Below are 24,335 nucleotides of genomic sequence, written 5' to 3'. Positions count from 1 at the left end.
TAGGTCATTTGTCTATTGTATTTTTGATTAAGTTATGATAAATCATTAATAAGTCTCGGTTTCGTTTTTTGTGGGACGCACTGTATATATAAAATGATTAAACAAAATTTAAAAATGGTAAATAATATAGAAATACAGAATCCGGTGTGTTGGCTCAGTTGGTAGAGCGTCCGCCTCACAACCGGGAGGGCGTGAGTTCAAGCCCTGGCAGCGTCAGACCAAAAAACAACAAAAAAAGTTAAAAGATGGGAGTTTGCTGCTACCCTGTACAAAATGGATAGATCTATCTGGGGCTGTACAGTGGCTGCCGGGCCCATGATCTTAGGCAAGAAATTATTTTGGGAGTATTTCCTTTTAATATTTCATTTCGAACAATGAATTATGTTATTTGGAAATTTGCATTATTGAATAGCCGATATGATATACCCTTTTAATATTTGAAATGGAAACAAAATCGTAAAAAATACCCCAAGTCTCTTCTTGTGGGAAGCCGACGTGATACAAAGTAATTCTATATAGCCCGAGTCTAAGATCCACATTTCATATTTAGATATAAAATTGCATAAAAAATACAGGTATATTGTACAAAAATAAATCAGAGGCAGATGTTGATAAGTCTTTCATAATTCTTTATAAAACAAAGCTTTACTATCTAATGATATACCTTTATATTTCACATACTATTTTAGATAATATTTAAGCCCGGGTTGAGTAAGAATATGAAAATCATTCATTTTTAGATGAAATTAAATGATATCATGAAAAACATGTCTAAAGACAAGATCTCCATATATTCTACTAACATGGAAAAATATACAAATGTTTCCTCTTCCATTTTTGATAGATACCACTTATGAAGCATGGAAGGAAACGAACATTAATTGAAAAATGATTAAACACTCACTTCATTTTTATGAGATATGAAAACGAAGAGTATATTCCTTTTTAGATTATTGAAGTTGTACCGAGACTTCAGACGTCAAACATGCTTTACAATCAGTTGCGTACCGTGGGTCACGGCATAGGAGATGGGGGGGGGGGGGGGCAGCAGAAATATTAAAGGGGCGCGAAGCATGCTCAATTGCCAGGTATACTGACCTGACAGAGACATTCTAAGGACTGTGCCATTAAACTGATATATATCTCACTGATTAAATAATGCGAGCGCGAGCTGAAAATTTTTTATATTCAGATCTAAAAAAGGGCATTACAAGCAATTTTTTGTAATCATGATACGTACTTGTTTCGCTAAACAAACAATGCGAGCGTGAAGTGTGAGCTGAAATTTTTGTATATAATCACTGACCCCAAACAGGGACATTTTAAGAAATATTTTTAAGGAATCCATTAAGAGTGTACATATCTCACCATAATCATCTAATGCGAGTGCAAAGCGCTTGCTGATTTTGTTAGAATCACATCTAAACACATAAAGCACTTTTTGTAGTCATTGTAATCATGATTATCATACGCATCTCACTAATCAAATATTGCAAACGCGAAGCGCGAGGTGAAAATTTAGGAAATTCAGACCTGAAGAGGGACATTCTAAGGCTTGTTTGTAGGAATTCACTACAATCATACGTATTTCACAAACCAAATGATGCAAACGCGAAGCGCGAGCTGAAAATTGTTGATATTTAGATCAGAAAAGTGGACTCATGAAGAGCAGACATCTCTCACCAATCCACTAATGCGAGCTTAAGCATGGACTGGAAACGTTTTATATTCAGACCTTAAAGGGGGGGGGGGAATCACTTTAGATAGTCATAAAACGAGGCACATGTCACTACATAAAACAATAATAACTCGAAGTGCGAGGAAATATAGTTGGCATATCAACTTGAACCCGGGATTTGTTTGTACAACATATATATATATATATATATATCGATAAACAGACAATGCGAGCACCAGGAATGATGAACACATAGGCCCGTATTCTGAAGTTAGGTTTGACTTAGACCATTGTCTAACTCTGTGCTAAAATTATGGGGAGCCAAAAATTCATATTTACTATTTTGTTTCCCTTTGCTTAGTAATGAAGAAAATATTTCAGTTATCATTCTGAGACAGTTATTAATGATTTGAGTGTCATTAGAGTTAATAAATTGAACATGTACTAATAAAGGTTTGTGCCTCAATTGGCTCTCCATACTTAAACCACACCTTTAAACCAGGGTTTAATATAAACCCGACTTCAGAATACGGGCCAAAGGCCCTGAGCAAATCATGTTTCATAATGTTATGAAAAAATATTTATTAGGTAATATAATATAATATATATAATATAATGTAATAAAATATGATACAATATAACATAATATAATATAACAATATGATATAACAAATTATAATGTACAATAATTTCTTCTTTCTCACTACGTATTTCTTCCTTTCTCCATCTTTTTCTCCTTTCCCCCCTTTTTTTGCCAGCCGATGGGGGGGGGGGGGGGCACGTGTCCCCGTGCCCCCCCGTTACGTTACGTAAATGTTTACAATTAACATAAAACAGGCTAAATGCCACCTGTATGACATTGTTTCAAGGAGTTCTCTGGTTTGTCACAATCACAATACGTTAGAAATATTTCAAATGCGAAATAAATCAACAAGGTGTCCATGGAGTGGAGCGAGGGGGATGGAGGCTGACTGAGAGGGGTGGCAACTATTGACCAGGTTAGGCGTGACATGGTCTTTATGGGTATGGGCTTGTAACTACTTTGCGACTAGTTTGCGACTCCAGAATTGGCTAGTTGCTGAGATGTCTCTGTGAAGTCTGAGAGACCTCTCAGAGACATCGCGGAGACCTGTTGGAACTAGGAAGACTGATGAGACCCAAGGCCATATCTTACTAAAGGGAGACGTCTGTAAACAAGATGACAAGCACTGTGCGGGACAGTCGTGGGGACATTGCCACGAAGTCTCCAACACTTTTCGCTGCGACGTCTAGTAAACATTTCTGCGACTAAAAAAAGTTTTAGACGTGTCGCACCGACTAGTTGGAGACTTTGCAGCAACATCCCCACGATTGTCCGGCAAAATGCTAACACTTTGTCTCGGGAGACGTTTCTGAGACGTCACAGAGACGTCTCCTTGGTTTAGACGGAACCAATTTTTATGTTGGAGACGTCTCCGCGACTGTATAGTCTCTGAGATGTCACATAGATGTCTCCTTTGGTGACATATAGGACCTTTACCTCCATTCCCCGGAATTTCCATACACAATAATGTTGCAGGGCTTGAAATAATTCCTTATATTTGTTTGCTAGGAATGTATGTTCGCCTTTCTCTTTGCTTACACAACCAAAGCCGGCTTCCTCAAGAGGCTGTTGCTATTCTCCTATTTCCTACATCTATTTTACTGAATAGGTAGGTAAATGATTTCTTGAAATGTTTCAAAATAACGGTCCAGCCATTGACATCATTTTGGGGATACACAAACTCCACTCCCTGGGGACCATGGAGCTTACGATGCAATGCATAAATAACGACTTTGCATCGATTCCACCACGGGAGGGGGGGGGGTCCTCCGGGGGATTTGTCCTTGAGGGGCCCGTCCTTTGGGTGAGATGTCATGTGGAGGAGTTGTCCTTTGGGGAAGATGTCCCCCAGGGAACCAGTCCTCCGGGGAGTTGTCTTCCAGGGGAGCCGTCCTCCGGGGAGCCCTTATACATATACTAATAAGCCCTTATAATCAATATAACTGTTTTATACTTCTTCAATAACATATAGCATTTCCACAATATGTAATAAGGAATCATTAAATAATTGCATTTATATAAACCAGACTAATCTGATGACACCGTGATGAACAAGTTAAACAATTACAATTCTCTAACATTGAATGTTTTTTATAGTGAACTAAACGGCAGGCATGGTACATGCAAAATATCCATCAATTCTTTTTAAGTACTTCTAAAACATAAAATAGGGAGTTCGCTCCATGACGCACGACGATTTCAAGAACATAGAAAATGTGTTGTCAAATGCCCTTCAAGACAATGAACAACCAAGTCTTGGTCTAAATTAATTGGTGTATCAAAACAGCAGTTTCGTCCTGGACAAACGACAAATTTGCACATTTTTGTCAGCTCCGAAACTTAGGATGAAAGTGTTGTTCTGGTTCAACAATGTCCGGTCCGACAAATACACCCCAGCTATTCTTTGTCATTTTGATGGGCATTTTCAATACATTTACTGTGTTCTTGAATCCGTCGTGGGTCGTGGAGCAAGAAAACCTTCCTATTGATATTTCAGAAAGAAAGTCAGCATCACCTCGTTCAATACAAAGAACATGTCATCCATCAAGTTTGTTCGATCGGGGATGGTGGATATGGACTCAGAAAGTCTTTTTCTCCTGTCGCACGCAATAGAGAACTTTTTGGAGAAATCTCGTTATCTTTGCTGAAAACAAGTCAAATTAAACAAAGATAGTATACGCTAATTTCAGTATAAGATAGATATCATGCATATCACAAGAGATGTACCAAAATTTAGTTTAAATTTTATGATGATAACTATTTCAGATAACGATAAAGATGAAAGTAACGGTAACGATTGATGTATAGTGGTGATGATGATAGTGGTGGTTCAGGGGCACAGACTGTCGTATGTTGACATTTTGAAAATATTCGCGAGCGAGCGAAAATTTTTGCTTTTTATAATGAAGATCTAAGTTCGTGATAGATTTTGACGTAATATTCTTCGAATAATATTTTATCGCCCTTCATTTGTTCCCCTTTCTCCTTTTTTCCTTGGTCATACAAAGACGCCAGTGGGTAGAGGTGGTGGTGGGGGTCATGATGCTGATGAACATGATGATTTTGATGATGATAGTGATGATGGTGATGATGATTGACGATGATGGTGGTGGTAATGATGATGATAATGATGAAAATGATGATGATGATGACGGCGATGGCGATGAAGATCCTGAGGATGTTTGACAATTTTTCAGGAAAAGACGATCAAAGTCCAAATCCACTGGTTGGAAAAGGGCGTACCATGATAATTATTTACTTTGCCAACATAATTTTGGTAAATAATGACTGGTCGTTAGTAAAGTATTTTGAGTATTCTCCTACCCTTTTCTTCTTCCCCCCCCCTCGTTATTTTCTTCCTTTTGTTTTTCTTTCTCGCCGCCATTAGCGGGGGGGGGGGGGGAGGCGACTACTTGTGGTCGCCACTCACGATCTGCCCATGATAAGAATCATGAATTTCAAACAAGTGACTATGGATTTGAGAGGAAAAATCGCATATAGACAGAATTTTAAGTTACAAGTGGCGTTGGAGATTGCTATGCCGGCCTTTTCAGGAAAGAAAATCTCAATCGATCGACAAACAGGTATAGAGACAATGTATTACACCACATTCAAAGTGAAAGTGAACGTGGAAACGTTTGAGTTTTCTATTATCATATGAAAAAACGGCCTATGTGGACTAAAGTAAAAACGGTAAGTGAAACTTAGAAAGAAAAAAAAAAAGAGAAATGTTGTTGCAGTCTGCCTTCATCCGTTAATACCCTAGCAATATTTATCATAATAAGGGCAAGAATATGATTAATTAAAAATGAAATTAATCCTTACCCGAAATAGGTCTGATGCACTTGATCTTGTATTTCGGATGAACTAGGGCATAATAAATTGGAATTCCAATCAACCCAAGAAGTAGACCAGTGCCTTTCTTAACAGGGTCAGCGTAAAGAGACATGGATGCGATGAAAATCAACGTAGCAAGATACAGCAACGCCACAATAAGAGGAACCTGTTGATGTGGAAAAAAATATGACTGAGAAGGTCGCCATGCAGCAATTTTTAAGGATTGTTTTTTATGACTTTTACAAATTTCTTTAGAATAATATCTACCTTCGTCGTGTTCATACTAATTGATATTTGTCCGAAATTCGCATTTTTTTTGTGAATGATTAGCTTAGATGGCCTCAAGCCAGTGGTTCTCCTAAGCCAATCAAAACCATGGTATTTAGTGAAAATGTAAATAATTGACTACCCATCAGGGATGACAGCTTTCATCAAACTAGCAGTAGGATAATGACCCGGAAATGATAAGGGGCCAAAAATGGCGCGTACGGGACAAACTTTCTGAAGGGCTAATTAAACCCTTTTGATACAAAATTTTATTATAGATTTTGACATCGTATATGATCAAAGACAAAGCCGAGTACAAGTACCGTAAGTAGACTGTACAGATATCTTACGATGACTCTGCGCTAAATGTAGTTTTACCTGCGAAGTTGATGGTACGATGTCCATGCGATGTGTTTAGGATAATATCTTACGATTTTTAGGGGAAAATTGAATAACTCCGCGAAAAAAACCAAATTGTAAACTTTACGATGATCATGAATTCCTATAAAAATCGTACGATTATCGTATGTCATTCGGAAATTGTATGACTAGCAGGTTACGATTACCCTAGGGGTGCCCTACGATAATCGGAGACTGTATGTGCCATAGGCACGATTTATTAATTTTTAAATAGCAATTACCTTGTACGGTCGGTCAAGATTTGGGTACTTCCAACGGTAATAAGGGACTATTGCCACGGTGATGGTTTCGAATACGACATCAGCAAATCCTAAATATTCCACCAACACGATGATGTCGTTCTCGATGAGGTAGACGAGACTAACGACGGCAAACAAGATGGCGGGGAGAGGAGTCAAGCGGGTAATGGAAACCATAGAGAAGATTTCTGGAAAGTGGCCCTCTCTCGCAGCAGCAAATCTTACCCTGAATCAGAAGTGATAGATAAATTTGTGTACGCTCTAGGAATTTGTCAGAATGCTTCTTTTGAATCTGTCAGAATACTCCGTTGTTATCCTTTTGAAATTGAGGCATTAAGGTATCCTAATTTTGCCATGATAAATAACTTAAATGTGAAGATGAGCCAACTGTGATAGAAATTCGTTTCCAATTTAACATGCGTTTCATTATCTTTGACCTCACTCAAATTGAGTTTCCATTGAATCAAAACACGGACAGTTATAAGAAATGATGTTATTTTGTACATGCATATTATTTCTTTCAAATGATTTATTTCTACTACTGAGAGCAACTGAATGAATATTACCTTGCCGATGTAAAAAGACCACTGTTTTGACCTCCCAGGGCGGAGAGGGCGACAAATAACCAGATAATCCACGACCATTTGATTCCAAGAGCTAACACGCTGTAGTCCTATAGAGATATTGAGGTAAATTGTTAGGTTCTCATTCTGCATTTCCAAGATGACGTTATTGTAAAAAAGAAAAAAAGTTTAGTTTACAACGTTTTAAAAATGCCATAACAACTACCAAAGCCAACTCCGTGACCACTTATATTACTACTCCTACTACTACTACTGCTACTACTACTACTACTACTACTACTACCACCACTACTACTACCACCACTACTACTACCACTACTACCACTACTACCACCACCACTACTACTACTACTACCACTACTACTACTACTACCACTACTACCACCACTACTACTACTACTACTATACTTCTACTACTACTGCTACTACTACTACTACTACTACTACTACTACTACTACTGCTACTACCACTACTACCACTACTACCACTACTACTACTACTACTACTATACTTCTACTACTATACTTCTACTACTAATACTACTACTACTACTACTACTGCTACTACTGATACTACTACTTCTAGTTCTTACCGCTGCCACTGCTTCTGAGTTCATTATCTGACTGGGTGAGAGGATGGTTAGGTAGGCGACGTTGGTCATGAGGTATACCGCCGTGATCAATGACATCGAGATGACGATGCTCAATGGAATATTCCTGTGTTTAAAATGAAATTACCAAATCAGTGTAGCATGTCTATATACAGATGCGTCAATTTTGTTTCTTACATTCGGTTGCCTGCGACCGATTGCATAGGCTTACCTTTGTGGGATCTTCACTTCTTCTGTAATTCCAGTGACGACACTCCTGTAAAGAGGGAAATAAAACATACTCCAGTTATTTACTTTAAAATGATGATAGTTGATTTATTAAAGAAATCGGATCTAGAGCCAGAATCTATCATTGCACACTCTAAGAAAAGTAATACAATTTTTCAATAGATGTATTTCTTGACCCAATATTCGAACCTTGCAAGTTTGTTTTAAGAAAAAAAAAACACAGAAAGGGGTAGACCCAGTAGGCATATAGTTCCATATGACTGGAGCAAGATAATTTTTTAAGCATTCCAAAAAGTAACCTATTACAGAACATAATTGTACGATATCGACCTTTCTTTCTCTCAGTTTTTTTCTGTCTGCGTGACCTGTCTTTTTTCACTTTAAAGATGAATATACAAACCATCCACTGTACGCCCATATTCCTGATAGAAGACCAGTTGGAAGGAGGGTGACGTCATAGGATCCAATATTGAATGCGTGTTGAAAATGTTCAGTGTTTCCTGTAGTAAGATAAAGTGCATCTCACTCAAGGAATCATAATGCTGCAAGCTACATACTCCCCTCCCAAAAAAAAAAAAAAAACATTTTCGAATGTAGATAAAAAAACAAATCAAAGAAAGTCTTACCAATGAGGGATCCAGAAGGGAACATGGTATTAAATGGGACACTTGCTCCAACATTTGCTTTCAACATTTTGCGTTTTTACCTTTTTTCATATGTTTTAAAACAACTATTCGTTGGGGTGGACTTGCCTCTCATTAGCTTTCATCTTCCCACATGGATAACATGTTTTGTGAAATTCCCCCTTAATTCTACGTCATGTACGAATGCTAAATGGACATACCCTGTGTGAGGTAATGTACTCCGGTTACACTTATGAGGATCAGACCAACCACCTTAGTGACACTTAGAATACCAGCCACCTTGGACGCCAAACGAACGCTGATACAGTTCACTGCAACCACAAACACTGCAAGATGGGCAAACGACGTAGAAAAGAACATAAATTGTTTGAATAAAAATAAACCATTGCTCGAAACTATAAGAAATGAAATTATAACAAAAACATGTATATCAGTATTGCAATTTTACATCGTAAAGTTCATAAAAATATTCGAATGCAGGCCACGAGGCATATGATCATGATGATGTTGAAAAGCGTCAGAAAATTGTCTTTGATGGGCCTATGAAGGTAACATTTGAGCAAATGACATTTGATTTATTTACAAATATGAATTATAATATATAGTTGAATAAAAAAAAATGCAGGGTGGAGGAAACAGATTAGAGAGGATTAGACATGAAAGAGGGGGAAGTTGAACGTATAAAATTAATGCGTCTAATGCGATTTAAATTTCAAGAAAAAAACAAGAACGAATATAATTGGTTTAAATGTAAACACTATGGCCCGAATTCACAAAAGAAGTTTAAACCATGGTCGAGGTTTAAACCCCCTCTAAATTTAGACTGTGGTTTAAACCATGGTTTAAAGAAATCATCGTTTGTGAATCAGAGAGGGGGTTTAAACCATGGTTTCAAAAAACCAGGAAGGGGTTTAAACCCAGGGGGGGGGGGGGTTAAACTTCTTTTGTGAATACGGGCCTATATGTACTCACAAAGACAGATGACGCTTACGATGCGGAACAACATTACAGGTACTTCCACGCACTGAAAAAAGGGGGTCAACAAGTAACGTGAGATGGTCATTACCCCGATGGCTCCACCACTTGGGGCAATGATGAACTGAATTACCCAGAGCCTGATGAAAGCCATCAGGGGTCCCCATGCCTGGAGGATGAAGCTGAAGTCTCCTCCAGACTTCTTCACGACGACAGACAGTTCAGCTAGCGTGAGGGCGCCACACGAATTGATGATGGCGCATGCTATCCATAGGATGAAGGATAGGCCTACGGATCCTCCCGCACCACGAAGGACGCCGGCCGGAGAGATGAAGATCCCTGTGCCAATGATTGCCCCAATCTGTGAACGAAGCAAAATATTGATGGAAGTCCTAAGTTGGTTTGAAGGCATTTCTATTTTATTCTATATAGGTATTACACGCAAAAAATAAGTACCATTAAATCAAATTGGCAAACTTTTTTAGCACAAAAAGGCTGGAAAAGGCTGGAGGAAAATAAGTTGGTCACAGAGTTTTGAGCATTATCTAAATCAATCAAAGTGGTTCTCCTGTAATAGCATAGGTTATATTTAGTGAAACCAGGGAAGCGTGTCATGAAATGACCTGTCGGACGTTTTATTCGACAAGTCCTGGGCCCCGTCTTACAAAGACTTACGATTGATCCAATCGATCGTAAGTCTATGCTGGAAGTTTTTGACTTTCCAACCTAAAAACTAGACATTCGTAACACTTTTTCAAATCATGAGCAGGATAGGAATTACCTAAAAACCGGACATTGGTAACACTTTTTCAAATCATGAACAGAATAGGAATTCAACTAAATAATAGATGCGAGCGCGAGCTGAAAGTTTTTTATTTTCCAACCTAAAAACTGGACATTGTTAACAGCTTTATAAAAATCATGAACAGGATAGGAATCCAATAAAATGATGCTAGCGCGAAGCGCGAGCTGAAGGTTTTTGATTTTACAACCTAAAACTGGACACTCGTAACACTTTTTTCAAATCATGAACAGAATAGGAATTTGTCTAAAATAGATGCAAGCGCGAGCTGAAAATTTTTGATTTTCCAACCTAAATACTGGACATTTATAGCACTTTAAAAAGAATATGAACAGGATATGAATATAAACAATTAATTCGGGCGTGAAGCACGAGCTGAAAGTTTTTGTTTTCCAACCTAAAAACTGGACATTCTTAGCACTTAATAATGAACGGAATAGGAATCTAAACAATGAATGCGAGCGCGAAGCGCGAGCTGAAAGTTTTTCATTTTTTTATAACCTAAATACTAGACATTCTCAGTACTTAATAATGAACGGAATAGGATAGGAATCTAAACAAATAATGCGGGCACGAAGCGCGAGCTGAAAGTTTGTATTTTCCAACCTAAAAACTGGACAATCATAACACTTTTTCAAATCATGAACAGGATAGGAATTTCACTAAACAATATTAGATTCGAGCGCTAAGTGTGTGCTAAAGATATGTCATTTCCGGCCGAAAATGTGGTATTATTAGCATATTTTTAAATCACGGACAGGGTAGCTTTTTAACTAAATTTTAATTAATGTGAGCGCGAAGCGTATCCTGATTTTTTTTCCGACTATAAAAGTCATCTTCTTTTCACCTTATAGCAATAAACAGGATAGTATCTGACTCAACCATATTACTGATGCGAGTGCGAAGCGCGAAATGATTTTTTTTTAATATTCAGATCTGAAAACTGGATCTTTCAAGCACTTTTGAAATAAAGAACAAGCAGTTTATCTCAATAAGCAATGCGTGCGCAAAGCGCGAGCTATTTTTTTTTAAGATTTAAACCTACAAATTATGGAAAAGATGGATATCTTCCTAAATAAATGATTTGATTTTATATATTTCGATCTAAAAAGTGAAAAAAATTTAAGCACGTTTTGAAATAAAGAGATGGCTGTGGATTAATGCAAAGCGCGAGCGAATTTTTTATTTTTATACTGACCTGAAAGTTTTCTTTTTTCCAATTATTCCCCTCCCCTTCCATCATTTAATTTTCTTCCTCGTCCTATCTTTCTTCTTATTTTTATCCTTACCTTCCTACTTTGCGTCTATAGGGGGTGGGCCGCCGCTTCGCCCCTGGATCTACTTATGATGACCCCTCCCACGGCAGGAATTTTGTGTAAAAATGGAATGTTGTTGATGTTTTAACTTATACGGCGCGTATTAGACGGGTCAATATACGACCAAAAATAGCCTTACCCGGAACAAATTGCAACAAATGATTTTTCAACGGTATTTTGTACTATTTGACCTCAGGAATAACATACTAAAAATCTACCAAAATCCGAATCCGGGAAAGTGGTTATTTTCAAGATGGCGTCCAAGATGGCCGCCATTCACTGAAAATGGATACAACTGACACATTATCCACCCTAGAATCCTATTTTGGTTCATATTCCATGGTCTGGGGGTCCAAAAATTAATTTAGGCTAGAATGCATTATAAGTCCTCCAGTGTACCAGGCAAATCCAAGATGGCGCCCAAAATGGCTGCCGTAGGCTGAAAATCCACAATTCATCTAAATTTGTTTTTTTATTCAATGGTTTTGAGGGTGAAATAGTACATTGAAACAAGTTACAAGGACAGCCAGTGGTCTGGTGTGTCCAAAAATCCAAGATAGCTTCCAAAAATGGAGTTTAAAATGGCTGTTGATAATTAAAATGGACATAGTTCATTTCATATCCGCCTGGGACATAATGATTTTGGTGTCTAGACCATGATTTCAATGGTCAAATAAGACATTGGGACAAGTTACAAGGACAGTCAATGGTCCAGTATGTTCAAAAATCCAAGATGGCTTCCAAAAATGGAGTCGAAAATTGCTGTTGCTCCTTAAAAAAAAACCCATAGTTTGTTCAATGTCCAGAAATATGATTTTTGTGTCTATACCATGGTTAAATGGTTCAAATAATACATTGGGACAAGTTACAAGGAAAGTCAGTTGTCTGGGTATGTGCAAAAATCCTCGATGGATTCTAAATATTGATTCTGAAATGGCTGCTAATACTTAGAGCGGACAAAGCTCATTTCATTGTGGCCTGGGATATGTGATTTTGATGTCTAAACCACTGGTTTCAAGGGTCAAATAATATATTAGGATAAGTTACTAGGACAGTCAATGGTCTGGTATGTCCAAAAATCGAAGATGGCGTCCATAAATTGGTCTTAGAATATGCTGCTGATACTTATAGCGGACAAAGCTCCTTTCATATCGGCCTGGAAATGTGATTTTGGTGTCTAAACCACTAGTTTCAAGGATCAATTAATACATTTGGGCAAGTTATAAGGACAGTCAGTGGCCTGGTCGGTCAAAAAAATCTAAGTTGGCTCCCAAAAATTGATTCTAATTGACTGCTGCTACTTAAAGCGGACATAGCTTATTTCATATCAGCATGGGAGATGCGATTTTGGTGTCTAAACTACTGGTTTAAGGGCCAAAATAATATATTAGGACAGGTTTTAAGGCCAGTCAGTGGTCTGGTATGACCAAAAATCTAATATGTCTTCCAAAACTTGATTCTAAAATGGCTGTTGATACATAAAAGTGGCATAGCTCATTTAAATCCGCCTGTGAGATATGATTTCGGTGTCTTAACTATGGTTTCAATGGTCAAATTATATATTAGGACAAGACAATGGCAGTCAGTGGTCTAGTATGTCCAAAATTACAAGATGGCTTCCAAAAATGGAGTAAAAAAATGTCTGATGTGTTAAAAGCATGGTTTAAAAGGGTCAAGTAATACACTAGGGTAAGTTACAAGACCAGTCAGTTGTCTGTATGTAAAAAAAAAATCCAAGATTACTTCAAAAAAATGGGGTGTAAATTGACTGTTGCTACTTAAAAGTATGCATAGTTTATTATAAATACACCTTGGAGGTATGATTTTGCTGTCTATACTAGAGTTGACAGGGTCAAGCAATACATTGGGTTAAATTGAAAGGACAGTCAGGTGTCAGGTATGTCCAAAAATCAAAGATGGCTTTAAGAATGGGGTCTTAAATGACTGCTGTTACTTAAAAGTGGATGTAGAACATTATGAATACACCTTGAGGATATTATTTTGGTGTCTACACTAGGGTTTCAAGGGCCAAACAATGCTTCGGGACTGGTTAACATGATATGCAGCTATCCATTTTGCCTTAAAATCCAAGTTGGCTTAAAAATGCGTTCTAAAGTGACTACTGTTACATAAAATATCTACCTGTTAGAAATAATCTTGGTGCCTACACTTAAATGCATGGGGACAAGTAATCATATTGTTTCATGAGTTGGTAACAGCACCCATTTTGATGAAATTTTAGAATCCATCATGGATTCTTTGACAAAATGGAGTACTAACCGTCCTTGTTACTTGTCCGAATGTATTATTTGACCCTTCATACCACAATTTGGACACCAACATTATTTCTTGCAGATGAATATTGTAGAACTCTGACCACTATTGAATGATATGAATCGTTTTAAATTCCTTTTTTAAAAACCCTCTTGTGTTTAAGGCGAATTGAACAACTGCATATCAATGTAACCAGTCCAAACGTATTATTTTAACCATGAAACCATAGTGTGGACACCGAAATCATATCTCCTAGGTGGATTTTAAATGAACTATGTCCATTTTTAAAGTAACAGCACTCATTTTAGACTCCGATTTTTGGAAGCTTTCTTAGATGTTCGACATACTGGACCACTGACTGTCCTTGTAACTAATTTTCTGCTTTTGAAACCATGATATAGGCAAAAAAATCATATGCCCTTGACGAATAAAACATGAACTATGTCCATTTTTAAATACCATCGCGGCTAATTGATACTATTTTTTAAGCCACCGTGGACTTTTGGACATACTTGACCACCAATCGTCCTTGTAATTTATCCCAATTTATTATTTGACCCATTTAACCATGGTATAGACACAAAAAATCATATTCCCGCGGATATTGAACAAACTATGTTGGGGTTTTTTTTAATAGCAACAGCATTTTTTTACTCCATTTTTTGAAGCCATCTTGGATTTTTTAACATACCGGACCACTGACTGTCCTTGTAACTTGTCCCAATGTATTATTTGACCATTGAAACCATGGACTAGACACCAAAATCACATCTCTCAGGTGGATTTGATATGAGATATGTCCATTTTAAGGATTAACAGCCATTTTAAACTCAATTTTTGGAAGCCATCTTGTATTTTTGGACACACCAGACCACTGGCTGTCCTTGTAACTTGTCCCGACGTTCTACTTCATCATTAAAACAATCGAATGTAAACCAAATTAAAGCCACTTAAGTGATAGATGAATTGAAGATTTTTTAGATTACGGCAGCCATTTTGGGCGCCATCTTGGATTTTCCTGGTACCCTGGAGTGCTAATATTCACTCTAACTTGTATAAATAAATTATTTTACCCATTGGACCATGGATTATGAACCCAAATAGGATTCTAGGGTGGATAATGAGTGAGTTATATCCATTATTAGTGAATGGCGGCCATCTTGGACGCCATCTTGAAAATAACCACTTTCCCGGATGCGGATTTTGGTAGATTTTTAGTATGTTATTCCTGAGGTCAAATAGTACAAAATACAGCTGAAAAATCATTTGTTGCAATTTGTTCCGGGTCAAACCATATATTGACCCGTCTACACACCCATGACCCATGTGAATAACAAAACTCACGTTAAATACCAATTAGACTTTAAGTCATTGTGTGAAGATTTTGCAGCTAACAATTGGTCCTCTGTGACAAACTTATCCAATGTCAACGTAGCTTACGATACTTTTATCAAGTGTTTAAAAGAGACTATTTCCAAGCATTCAAGGATATCATCCGGTAAAGAAAGAAGTAGAGCACCCCAAAAACCCTGGATTACAAAAGGCATTCTTAAATCCATTAATAGGAAGGAACGCTTATATAAGCGATATTCAAAACTGAAAACCCATAACATGAAGAAAAAATACTCATCCTATAAAAACAAACTTATTCATATTATACGTGTCTCTAGACAAAACTATTTTGCTGCAAAACTGAAATCGAATTGTTGTGACTTAAAGAAAACTTGGAATATTCTGAACAGCCTGCTCGGTAAAGAAAGATCGTTAAAATTGCCTTCATTCATCCGTAAAGATGGCGTGAAACTTACTGAACAGAAATCAATTGCAAGTGCTTTTAACTATTTTTGTTAATGCTGGTTGTTTTGATGATCCGAGGCCCGTTGGATGTTTTCGTGATTATTTAAAAAAACAATGTAACCCATTCTTTTTTTCTTTCGCCTACAGACAGCAACGAAATTTTGAAGGTATCTTGCTCTTTAAAGAATAAATATTCATGTGGGGTGGATGATATGTCACCATATCTTGAAAAGAAAATAATTAATTATATTGTTGAACCTTTAACCCACGTGTTTAATTTATCTTTTCAATCTGGATTATTTCCAAATTCAATGAGTGTTTCAACAGTTATACCCCTATCCAAAAAGGGTGACAAAAACGATTTATCAAACTATCGTCCAATTTCATTGCTGTCGACCTTTTCCAAGATTCTAGAAAAATTAATGTACAATCGATTATTTACTTTCCTCAATAAACATTCAATTATTTTTTCTGAGCAATTTGGATTTCGAAAATGATATTCTACAGAGTCAGCTTTGCTTTTTGCTTCTGAACTTCTGTATAAATTTTACGAAAAAAAGAGATAGCTTTGGGGGTCTACGTAGACCTTAGCAAAGCATTCGTTTGTCTGGATCACCAAATCTTATTACAAAAACTAAATTTTTATGGAATCAGAGGGATTTCTTTGGAATGGTTTAAAAGTTATTTATAAAAAAGAACGCAATTTGTAAAATATAATGAAACTGATTCTGAACTGCTTTTTATACGACAAGGTGTGCCCCAAGATAGTATCCTGGGCCCGTTATTATTTTTGTTGTTTATAAATGACATTATTGAATCTTCAAAGAAATTACATTATACATTATATGCTGACGACACGAACATATTCTATTCAGGTAAAAATTTGAAAGACTTGATTTCTGAAGCAAACGTTGAACTGCAGAAGGTTGCTAATTGGTTCTCTGCAAATAAATTGAAAATTAATGAAACAAAAACCAAATATATGATTTTTAATTTTGGCAGGAAAAATGATACTGTTATTGTAAATATAACTTTGAAATTGGACGGTAAATGTATCGACCAAGTTCAATTTGCAAATTATTTAGGTATAACTATTGACAACAATCTTTCATGGGAAAAACATATTGAAATAATTTCCAAGAAGATTCGATGTAATGTTGGCGTTATGTGTAAACTAAAAAGTTTTTACCATCTTCTGCCATGCTTTTTTTTATATTATACACTTGTATATCCGTACTTAATGTATTGTAATTTTGTATGGGCAAGAACATTTGATAAATTTTTAAAACCCCTTTTCATACTTCAAAAACGGGCTGTTCGTTTATGCTGCAACGCCACCTTCAGGGCACACACATCTCCATTGTTTAAATCTTCGAAATTACTTAAATTTGCAGATATTCTTTCCCAAGGCACATCTTTATTTATGTATAAATTGAAATATTTCATGTTACCAGATACTTTTTATGACAGTTTTCATTTGTACTCCGATTATCACTCAATTAATACAAGAAAAAAGGGTGACTTTCGTCTTCTAAAATTTACAAATTCTTTTTTACAAAATAGATCAATTAGATTTAAGGGATGAAAAAAATGGAATTCTCTAAACAGTGATTTAAAGGGTACTTCGAATTACATTTCATTCAAAAATGAATTAAAGAGCACAATACTTGCCACTTATTGATATATTATACTGAATGATTCTGATTATTTCTTTAATGTTAGTTAATTCTTAAGTTTTCGTATGACTTTATTGTTATATTTCTATCGTTATTTATGTTATATGTATATATATATTTTTTTGTATCTCATGTAATTGTATATTCATTGTATTTCATTATTTTGTATGTGGAGGGTTGCTTGTTTACAAGTTTTTTTACTTTTTTTAGCAATCCTGGTATTTTATGTACTACGTTGTTTATGAATATTATTGTAACTTGATTTTTATCTTATACCAAATAAATGTTAAAGGTATTGTTTAACTTTGTGAGCAGCCGACTTAAAAAATTCTCAAATCAAGATGAAACATGTGTATAAGTGCATGTATTAGAACTAATAAACCCTGAAAACAACCATTATTGAGAATGAAAAGCTAAAACTACAAGGCAAACCCCGATTTTGTAAATAGGCGTCTTATAGACGCCTAAATAGTACACATAAGTGTATTGGATGAAATTAAGATGGTGTTTTCGGTCACTTTATATTTCAATTTTTGAAGCACTAAATAATTATTTTCGAACGCAATTTTTTTCTGGGCTTCATTTTTGTAACATATCACAGACACAGGTGACAAGTGTGACCTTCTAGCTCAGATTTTTAAAAAGTCAAACCAATGTTAACCAATCCCTTTAATCTGAATCTGTCTAACTGTAGGTAAAAATACAAAATTTGGAGAGGTCAATACTGGACGGAATTCGCACCCCATCATGATTATTTATTTGTAAATATCGTCACAAAACTTCAAATTGTCAGTGGCTTGGAAAACTCAAGTTTTTAAACATTCGCATTCCAATAATCAGTTCTGAGTGGTAAAACAATACTTAATGATTGTTAATAATAGAAATGCACAAGCTGAAAAAAAGGAGAAAAAAGCGAAATATGAGTCAGTAATTTTCGCATTCCAATAATCAGTTCTGAGTGGTAAAACAATACTTAATGATTGTTAATAATAGAAATGCACAAGCTGAAAAAAGGAGAAAAAAACGAAATATGAGTCAGTAATTTTCGCATTCCAATAATCAGTTCTGAGAGGTAAAACAATACTTAATGATTGTAAATAATAGAAATGCACAAGCAGAAAAAAGGGAGAAAAAATGCGAAATATGAGTCCGTAATTTTGGCCCCAAAATTTCAGGGAGTGGTCAATTGTAAGAAGTAAACGTGGATTTCAATAATTTCTCTTTTTTTTGCAGGTTGCTCAAATTGTGCCCATTACTTGTCACCGTACTATTGTGATTATAGTACATATTTTTCATTTTCACAGAAGGCCTTTTTTAAGTATATCCTGATTGTCATACAACCCCTAGCTAGATATTAATGAAAGCTCCTTGTTGTTCATCGAGTCCCTAGAAGAGGATGTAAAGTCGATTGTACTTACCAAGTGCCATATACAATCCAAGAGTCCAAGATGTCGAGGAATGGCCACTTTGTTCTTTGAGCCAGGGTCACTGGCACCAGTCATCATGATCGTGGGTGATTCTGTCCCTATTTCACCATCAGCCAAAAAGCCAGTTCGTAGTTCCATTCTGCGCATGATCAGAGGAAGGTCATGGTACGAAAGTGACATGGTGGTTTAAAATTTAATGAGCTAAGCACCAACTTTGGTGTCTTGATTAATCATATATTCTTTTGAATTGTGTTTTTCATTTACATCCAAAAGAACAAAAATGCGTCCACGAACGACTGGTATTCCACGGTTTGCCAAGTACATTGTACAGCATGCTATAATATGCATTCAAAGTAAAAATGCAACAAATACCTTCATGGAGTGTTCATTGGTGTGCTATTCTAGTCACCTGGTATAATCCAATTCCTTCATCCTGCTATGTAAGGCATATGCATATGTTATATCTTGCTTTGAAATCTGCCTATCATAATGAAAACAATGAAAGGTCATTTGACCAAAATTGTCCATGATGTAACTATACGAACTGGTCTATTGACGTGATACTGCATGCATGTTGTAGGCATATACGGAGGCTATACAAATGGAAACAGAATAACCATAATCGTGTTTTAAGCCACAAGGCTTCGAACACTTCCTATATTTACATGTATAATTCAATGAAATGACGGCTTCAGTGATTTTCAAAATAAGTCTTTTTGTATTTGTATGGGTTTTTTAATTGAAACGGAACTAATCTACATTACAGTGGCGGACCGTGACCCGGAGGAGACAAAGCATTGGAGGGGCACTGTATTGTTTGTGAACAATGCTGTGCCCCTCCAATGCTTTGTCTCCTCCGGGTCACTGTCTGCCAAAGCTACATTATCACACGTATTATTTACAATGTAAAAGTATAGGCCTACATAAGCGAAACGGACATCACACCACATATCACCACGCAATACCGTACAGCTAAAACAAAGAACAAGACAGTATAGGCCTAGGCCTACACAAGACGATGCCATTAAAGTCTCACTCTCACATAATTGTAAACTTTGTTTTCGATACAAAACTCCGACCCATGAGGAATCGCCCTTTATGTATTTGACTGAATAGTTGATTTTATTGATTGATTGATAAAAATTGAATTAATTTCAATTTTTTTCAACAATAGGTTAGGGCCTAAAGTATAATTGCATAGTAAGAGCGAAAAGGGGAAGATGGGGAAAGTAAACAGAGGTGAAAGTAATACAGAAGAAAAAATGAAGAGGAGAGAGACAGAAGGTGAAAATTAAAGAAGAAAAAACACGAAGAGAAGACAAATTCACTGCGAAAGAAAAGAATTTAGAAAAAAGAAGAAAAGCAATAAGTCTCGTACGGGCCATGTAAAACGAATTGCAGTATCGATTGGAATGTAGGCACAGGGGAGGGGGGGGGGGGTCAAATATATTGCTGTACACATGTGTGACCAAAAACGCGTTTAAAGGGGTGTTTTTTCAGTTTTTGACGCGGGCCGCACATGCACTCGTTAAGGGTATAAAAACACCGATTAAAAAGGGGGTGGTTTTGAAAGACTAGTCAATGGTCAATCTCGGGGTCAAACGTGTTTAGTTTATGTTTTTTCCCCAAGCTTTTTCCCCGGAGTCATATTCTGGCGACAACTTGTTTAAGGGCATAGAGTTAAATGGTTAAGGGCCAAAATGTGTCAATAAAGCCCACAAAAAACTTGTTTAGGGTCCCGTTTAGGGGGTTATTTTGCACAAAGAGAAAAACTCGTTTAGGGGGTGTTAATTTGGTCACGCACGTGTACAGTAGTACATTTGAATGGTCCCCGAGAATGTGGGCCTATGGAATCCCATGCATGTGCATGCAAGACACTGTATCCAGCACCTGACAATCATGTTGTATATATATAAATATTTCCTATTATTCCTTTAGCCCTAGCCTCCAGCTGTGGACCTTATCAGAGATATCCTCCATCTATGCATAGGGTACTGTGTGACCGATCATTATCAAAAGGTCTCTGCAAGGCCCGTCTGTCCATTTATTTATTTGTTTTTATTTATTTGTCTTATTTACCCAGGGTAGCCAGTTCAGTGATTGAAACATTGTTCTCAATCAGGACTCTGCACAAATACATATATACCTAGAACAAACATAATACATTATATACAAAATGTTTGAAATAGAAATGATTACATTACAATACAATTTCAATATAGTGAAATAATATGAGCAATTGATAAAAAGAACCAGTATTCAGCAGGAATTCAGTAGGAAATCAAGGGAAAAAATTCTAGGAATGCAAAATAACGTATATTTAATTGAGTGAAAGTGCAAGAGGAATTTAGAAATCGTTATTTTAAACCTAAAACTTAATTGAAAGAACCCCTAATTCATTATATGCTTGTACTTGAAAACAAGATATTATAATAGAGATTGGATGTTATTCATTATTCATTGGACTTAAAAATATTATTCTAGTTACGTAACAATTATTCACATTTACCTTACCTAACACACATCTTACTTCACATAATACATAAGTATAAGATAACATGGAGGTTCATTAGTAATTGTACACTCCACAATAAAATAAAATGACATAAGATTGCCATTAAAGATATACAATTTGCATGATTTACACTCACTGGTCAGGTGAAAAAAAACCCATATAATTACAGCCCCTCGTGTGTTTTTACTATCGTCTTCAATATAAATCAGTAAATGCTTCCTAAAGCCCCAGTCACATATAGATCCCGGACCACCCCGGACCATCCCGGATCTGATCCGGGGTGGTCCGGGGAGAGATCCGTGTTGGCGCCTTGGGCATCCTTGGAGGTCCGGGGTGGTCCGTGTTGGTCCTTGAACGTCCGGGAGGCCAACACGGCAGTTTTTGACTGTCAAAAACATCCGGCGTCATCCGTGGACTGCCGGGTTGGCAAAGCCATCCGGGATGGTCCGTGTAGGTCCGTGTGGCTGTCGTGTAGGTCCGTGTAGCTGCCGTGTAGGTCCGTGTGGCTGCCTGGAGTATCCTTGGCAGTCCGTGTTCTTTTTTCCCATCAAATCTTTACAACGCTATTTACTTTATGAACTTTTCAGTAGTTGTTAAACAGTTGACACAAACATGCTCAATTTATTTATGATTAAATGAATGATTGAATGATTCAGGATATTTTCTTACGCTTTGGATAGTGGCCCCAACCTAATATTTGTAAACTTAGTGCATGTATGAATATTTTTTTTTCTCTCTTTTTTTTTTAATATTTACCCCAACTTTGTCTGTTATTATTATTTCACATTTTATTTTTAAAAAATATGTTATATGTATATAATTTATGTAATGTACCTGTTACATCGAAATTGTACATTAAGTTTATACTACTGCCCTGCATCGACAGTTATGCGTCATGACCTGGGCCTATCTTAATTTTTATTATGTTTTCCATTGACTTTGTAAATTTCTTTCCTTTATTGTGATTTCAATAAAGTGATATCAAATCAAATCGAAATTAAATTTGTCGTTCAAGATTTAAAGTACTTAACAACTACTTTTAAAACAGTAAACTGTGTTGTATAAAAAAGCAGCGTTTTTACTGGTTAAGGAAGTTTTGAGTTTTGATATATTTTAAAAAAACAACATAATATAATGTTGCGACAAGGATGAGAAAAAAATAAATAAATAGATAAATAAATTAAAAAAATTTTTAATAAATATCAGCTCATTATTATGAACAGATTTTCATTTGCCGTGCTGGTCAATATAGCTGCCGTGTTGGTCCTTGAGCTGACGTGTTGGTCCGTGTAGCTGACGTGTTGGTCCGTGTAGCTGACGTGATGGTCCGTGTTGCTGACGCGTTGGTCCGTGTTGGTCCTTGTAGCTGACGTGTTGGTCCGTGTTGCTGACGTGTTGGTCCGTGTAGCTGACGTGATGGTCCGTGTTGCTGACGTGTTGGTCCGTGTTGCTGACGTGTTGGTCCGTGTAGCTGACGTGTAGGTCCGTGTTGCTGACGTGTCAGTCCGTGTTGACGACGTGCTCTGCCGGCATGGTCCGTGTAGATCCGTGTGAAGCTGCCGTGTTGATGCCGTGTTTACAGTCATCCGGGGCAAAGCTATCCCGGACCTCCCCGGATCATGCCGGCATTGCCGTGTTGATCCGGGATGATCCGTGTCTATATGTGACTGGGGCTTAAGCCCCAGTCACATATAGACACGGATCCTCACGGATCAACACGGCAATGCCGGCATGATCCGGGGAGGTCCGGGATAGCTTTGCCCCGGATGACTCTAAACACGGCATCAACACGGCAGCTTCACACGGATCTACACGGACCATGCCGGCAGAGCACGTCGTCAACACGGACCGACACGTCAGCAACACGGACCTACACGTCAGCTACACGGACCAACACGTCAGCAACACGGACCAACACGTCAGCAACACGGACCATCACGTCAGCTACACGGACCAACACGTCAGCAACACGGACCAACACGTCAGCTACAAGGACCAACACGGACCAACGCGTCAGCAACACGGACCATCACGTCAGCTACACGGACCAACACGTCAGCTACACGGACCAACACGTCAGCTCAAGGACAAACACGGCAGCTATATTGACCAGCACGGCAAATGAAAATCTGTTCATAATAATGAGCTGATATTTATTTATCTAATTTTTTATTTATTTATTTATCTATTTATTTATTTTTTTCTCATCCTTGTCGCAACATTATGTTATGTTGTTTTTTAAAAATATATCAAAACTCAAAACTTCCGTAACCAGTAAAAACGCTGTTTTTTTTATACAACACAGTTTACTGTTTTAAAAGTAGTTGTTAAGTACTTTAAATCTTGAACGACAAATTTAATTTCGATTTGATTTGATATCACTTTATTGAAATCACAATAAAGGAAAGAAATTTACAAAGTCAATAGAAAACATAATAAAAATTAAGATAGGCCCAGGTCATGACGCATAACTGTCGATGCAGGGCAGTAGTATAACACTTAATGTACAATTTCGATGTAACAGGTACATTACATAAATTATATACATATAACATATTTTTAAAAAATGAAATGTGAAATAATAATAACAGACAAAGTTGGGGTAAATATTAGAAAAAAAAAGAGAGAAAAAAAAATATTCATACATGCACTAAGTTTACAAATATTAGGTTGGGGCCAATATCCAAAGCGTAAGAAAATATCCTGAATCATTTAATCATCCATTTAATCATAAATAAATTGAGCATGTTTGTGTCAACTGTTTAACAACTACTGAAGTTCATAAAGTAAATAGCGTTGTAAATATTTGATGGGAAAAAAGAACACGGACTGCCAAGGATACTCCAGGCAGCCACACGGACTTACACGGCAGCTACACGGACCTACACGGCAGCCACACGGACCTACACGGCAGCTACACGGACCATCCCGGATGGCTTTGCCAACCCGGCAGTCCACGGATG

General features: G+C 36.9%; 1 protein-coding gene across 2 annotated transcripts; it reads right to left on the bottom strand.

Moving 5' to 3' along the window:
• Window positions 1-2,471: 2,471 nt before the first annotated feature.
• Window positions 2,472-19,516, bottom strand: LOC135153186 (cystine/glutamate transporter-like). 2 transcript variants are annotated; one of them, XM_064095438.1, is made up of 11 exons: window positions 19,230-19,319; window positions 18,849-18,996; window positions 9,563-9,926; window positions 8,791-8,916; window positions 8,347-8,446; window positions 7,930-7,974; window positions 7,701-7,824; window positions 7,090-7,196; window positions 6,506-6,749; window positions 5,586-5,763; window positions 2,472-4,404 (listed from the first exon to the last, which is right to left on the bottom strand). In XM_064095438.1, exons 2-11 carry the CDS (start codon window positions 18,993-18,995, stop codon window positions 4,340-4,342), a joined length of 1,500 nt encoding a protein of 499 aa, XP_063951508.1. In that variant the 5' UTR covers window position 18,996; window positions 19,230-19,319; the 3' UTR covers window positions 2,472-4,339. The 2 variants fall into 2 exon arrangements, with proteins under 2 accessions (XP_063951508.1, XP_063951507.1); XM_064095437.1 differs by having other exon boundaries at window positions 18,849-19,516.
• Between the last annotated feature and the right edge of the window lie 4,819 nt (window positions 19,517-24,335).

Source organism: Lytechinus pictus, chromosome 2 (genome assembly GCF_037042905.1).
Source record: "Lytechinus pictus isolate F3 Inbred chromosome 2, Lp3.0, whole genome shotgun sequence".
In the NCBI taxonomy this organism is placed as follows: Eukaryota; Metazoa; Echinodermata; class Echinoidea; order Temnopleuroida; family Toxopneustidae; genus Lytechinus; species Lytechinus pictus.
This window is presented reverse-complemented; position numbering and strand designations above follow the sequence as displayed.

Bases quoted from the DNA above. Each gene is read 5' to 3' on its own strand.
- LOC135153186 (XM_064095437.1), bottom strand. From the start codon at position 19,037: ATGTCACTTTCGTACCATGACCTTCCTCTGATCATGCGCAGAATGGAA. The intron at 8,447-8,790 runs GTATGTCCATTT...ATCTTACTACAG, and splicing joins AGTACATTACCTCACACAGG to GAAACACTGAACATTTTCAA. The intron at 5,764-6,505 runs GTAATTGCTATT...CCACATCAACAG, and splicing joins ATCTTGACCGACCGTACAAG to GTTCCTCTTATTGTGGCGTT.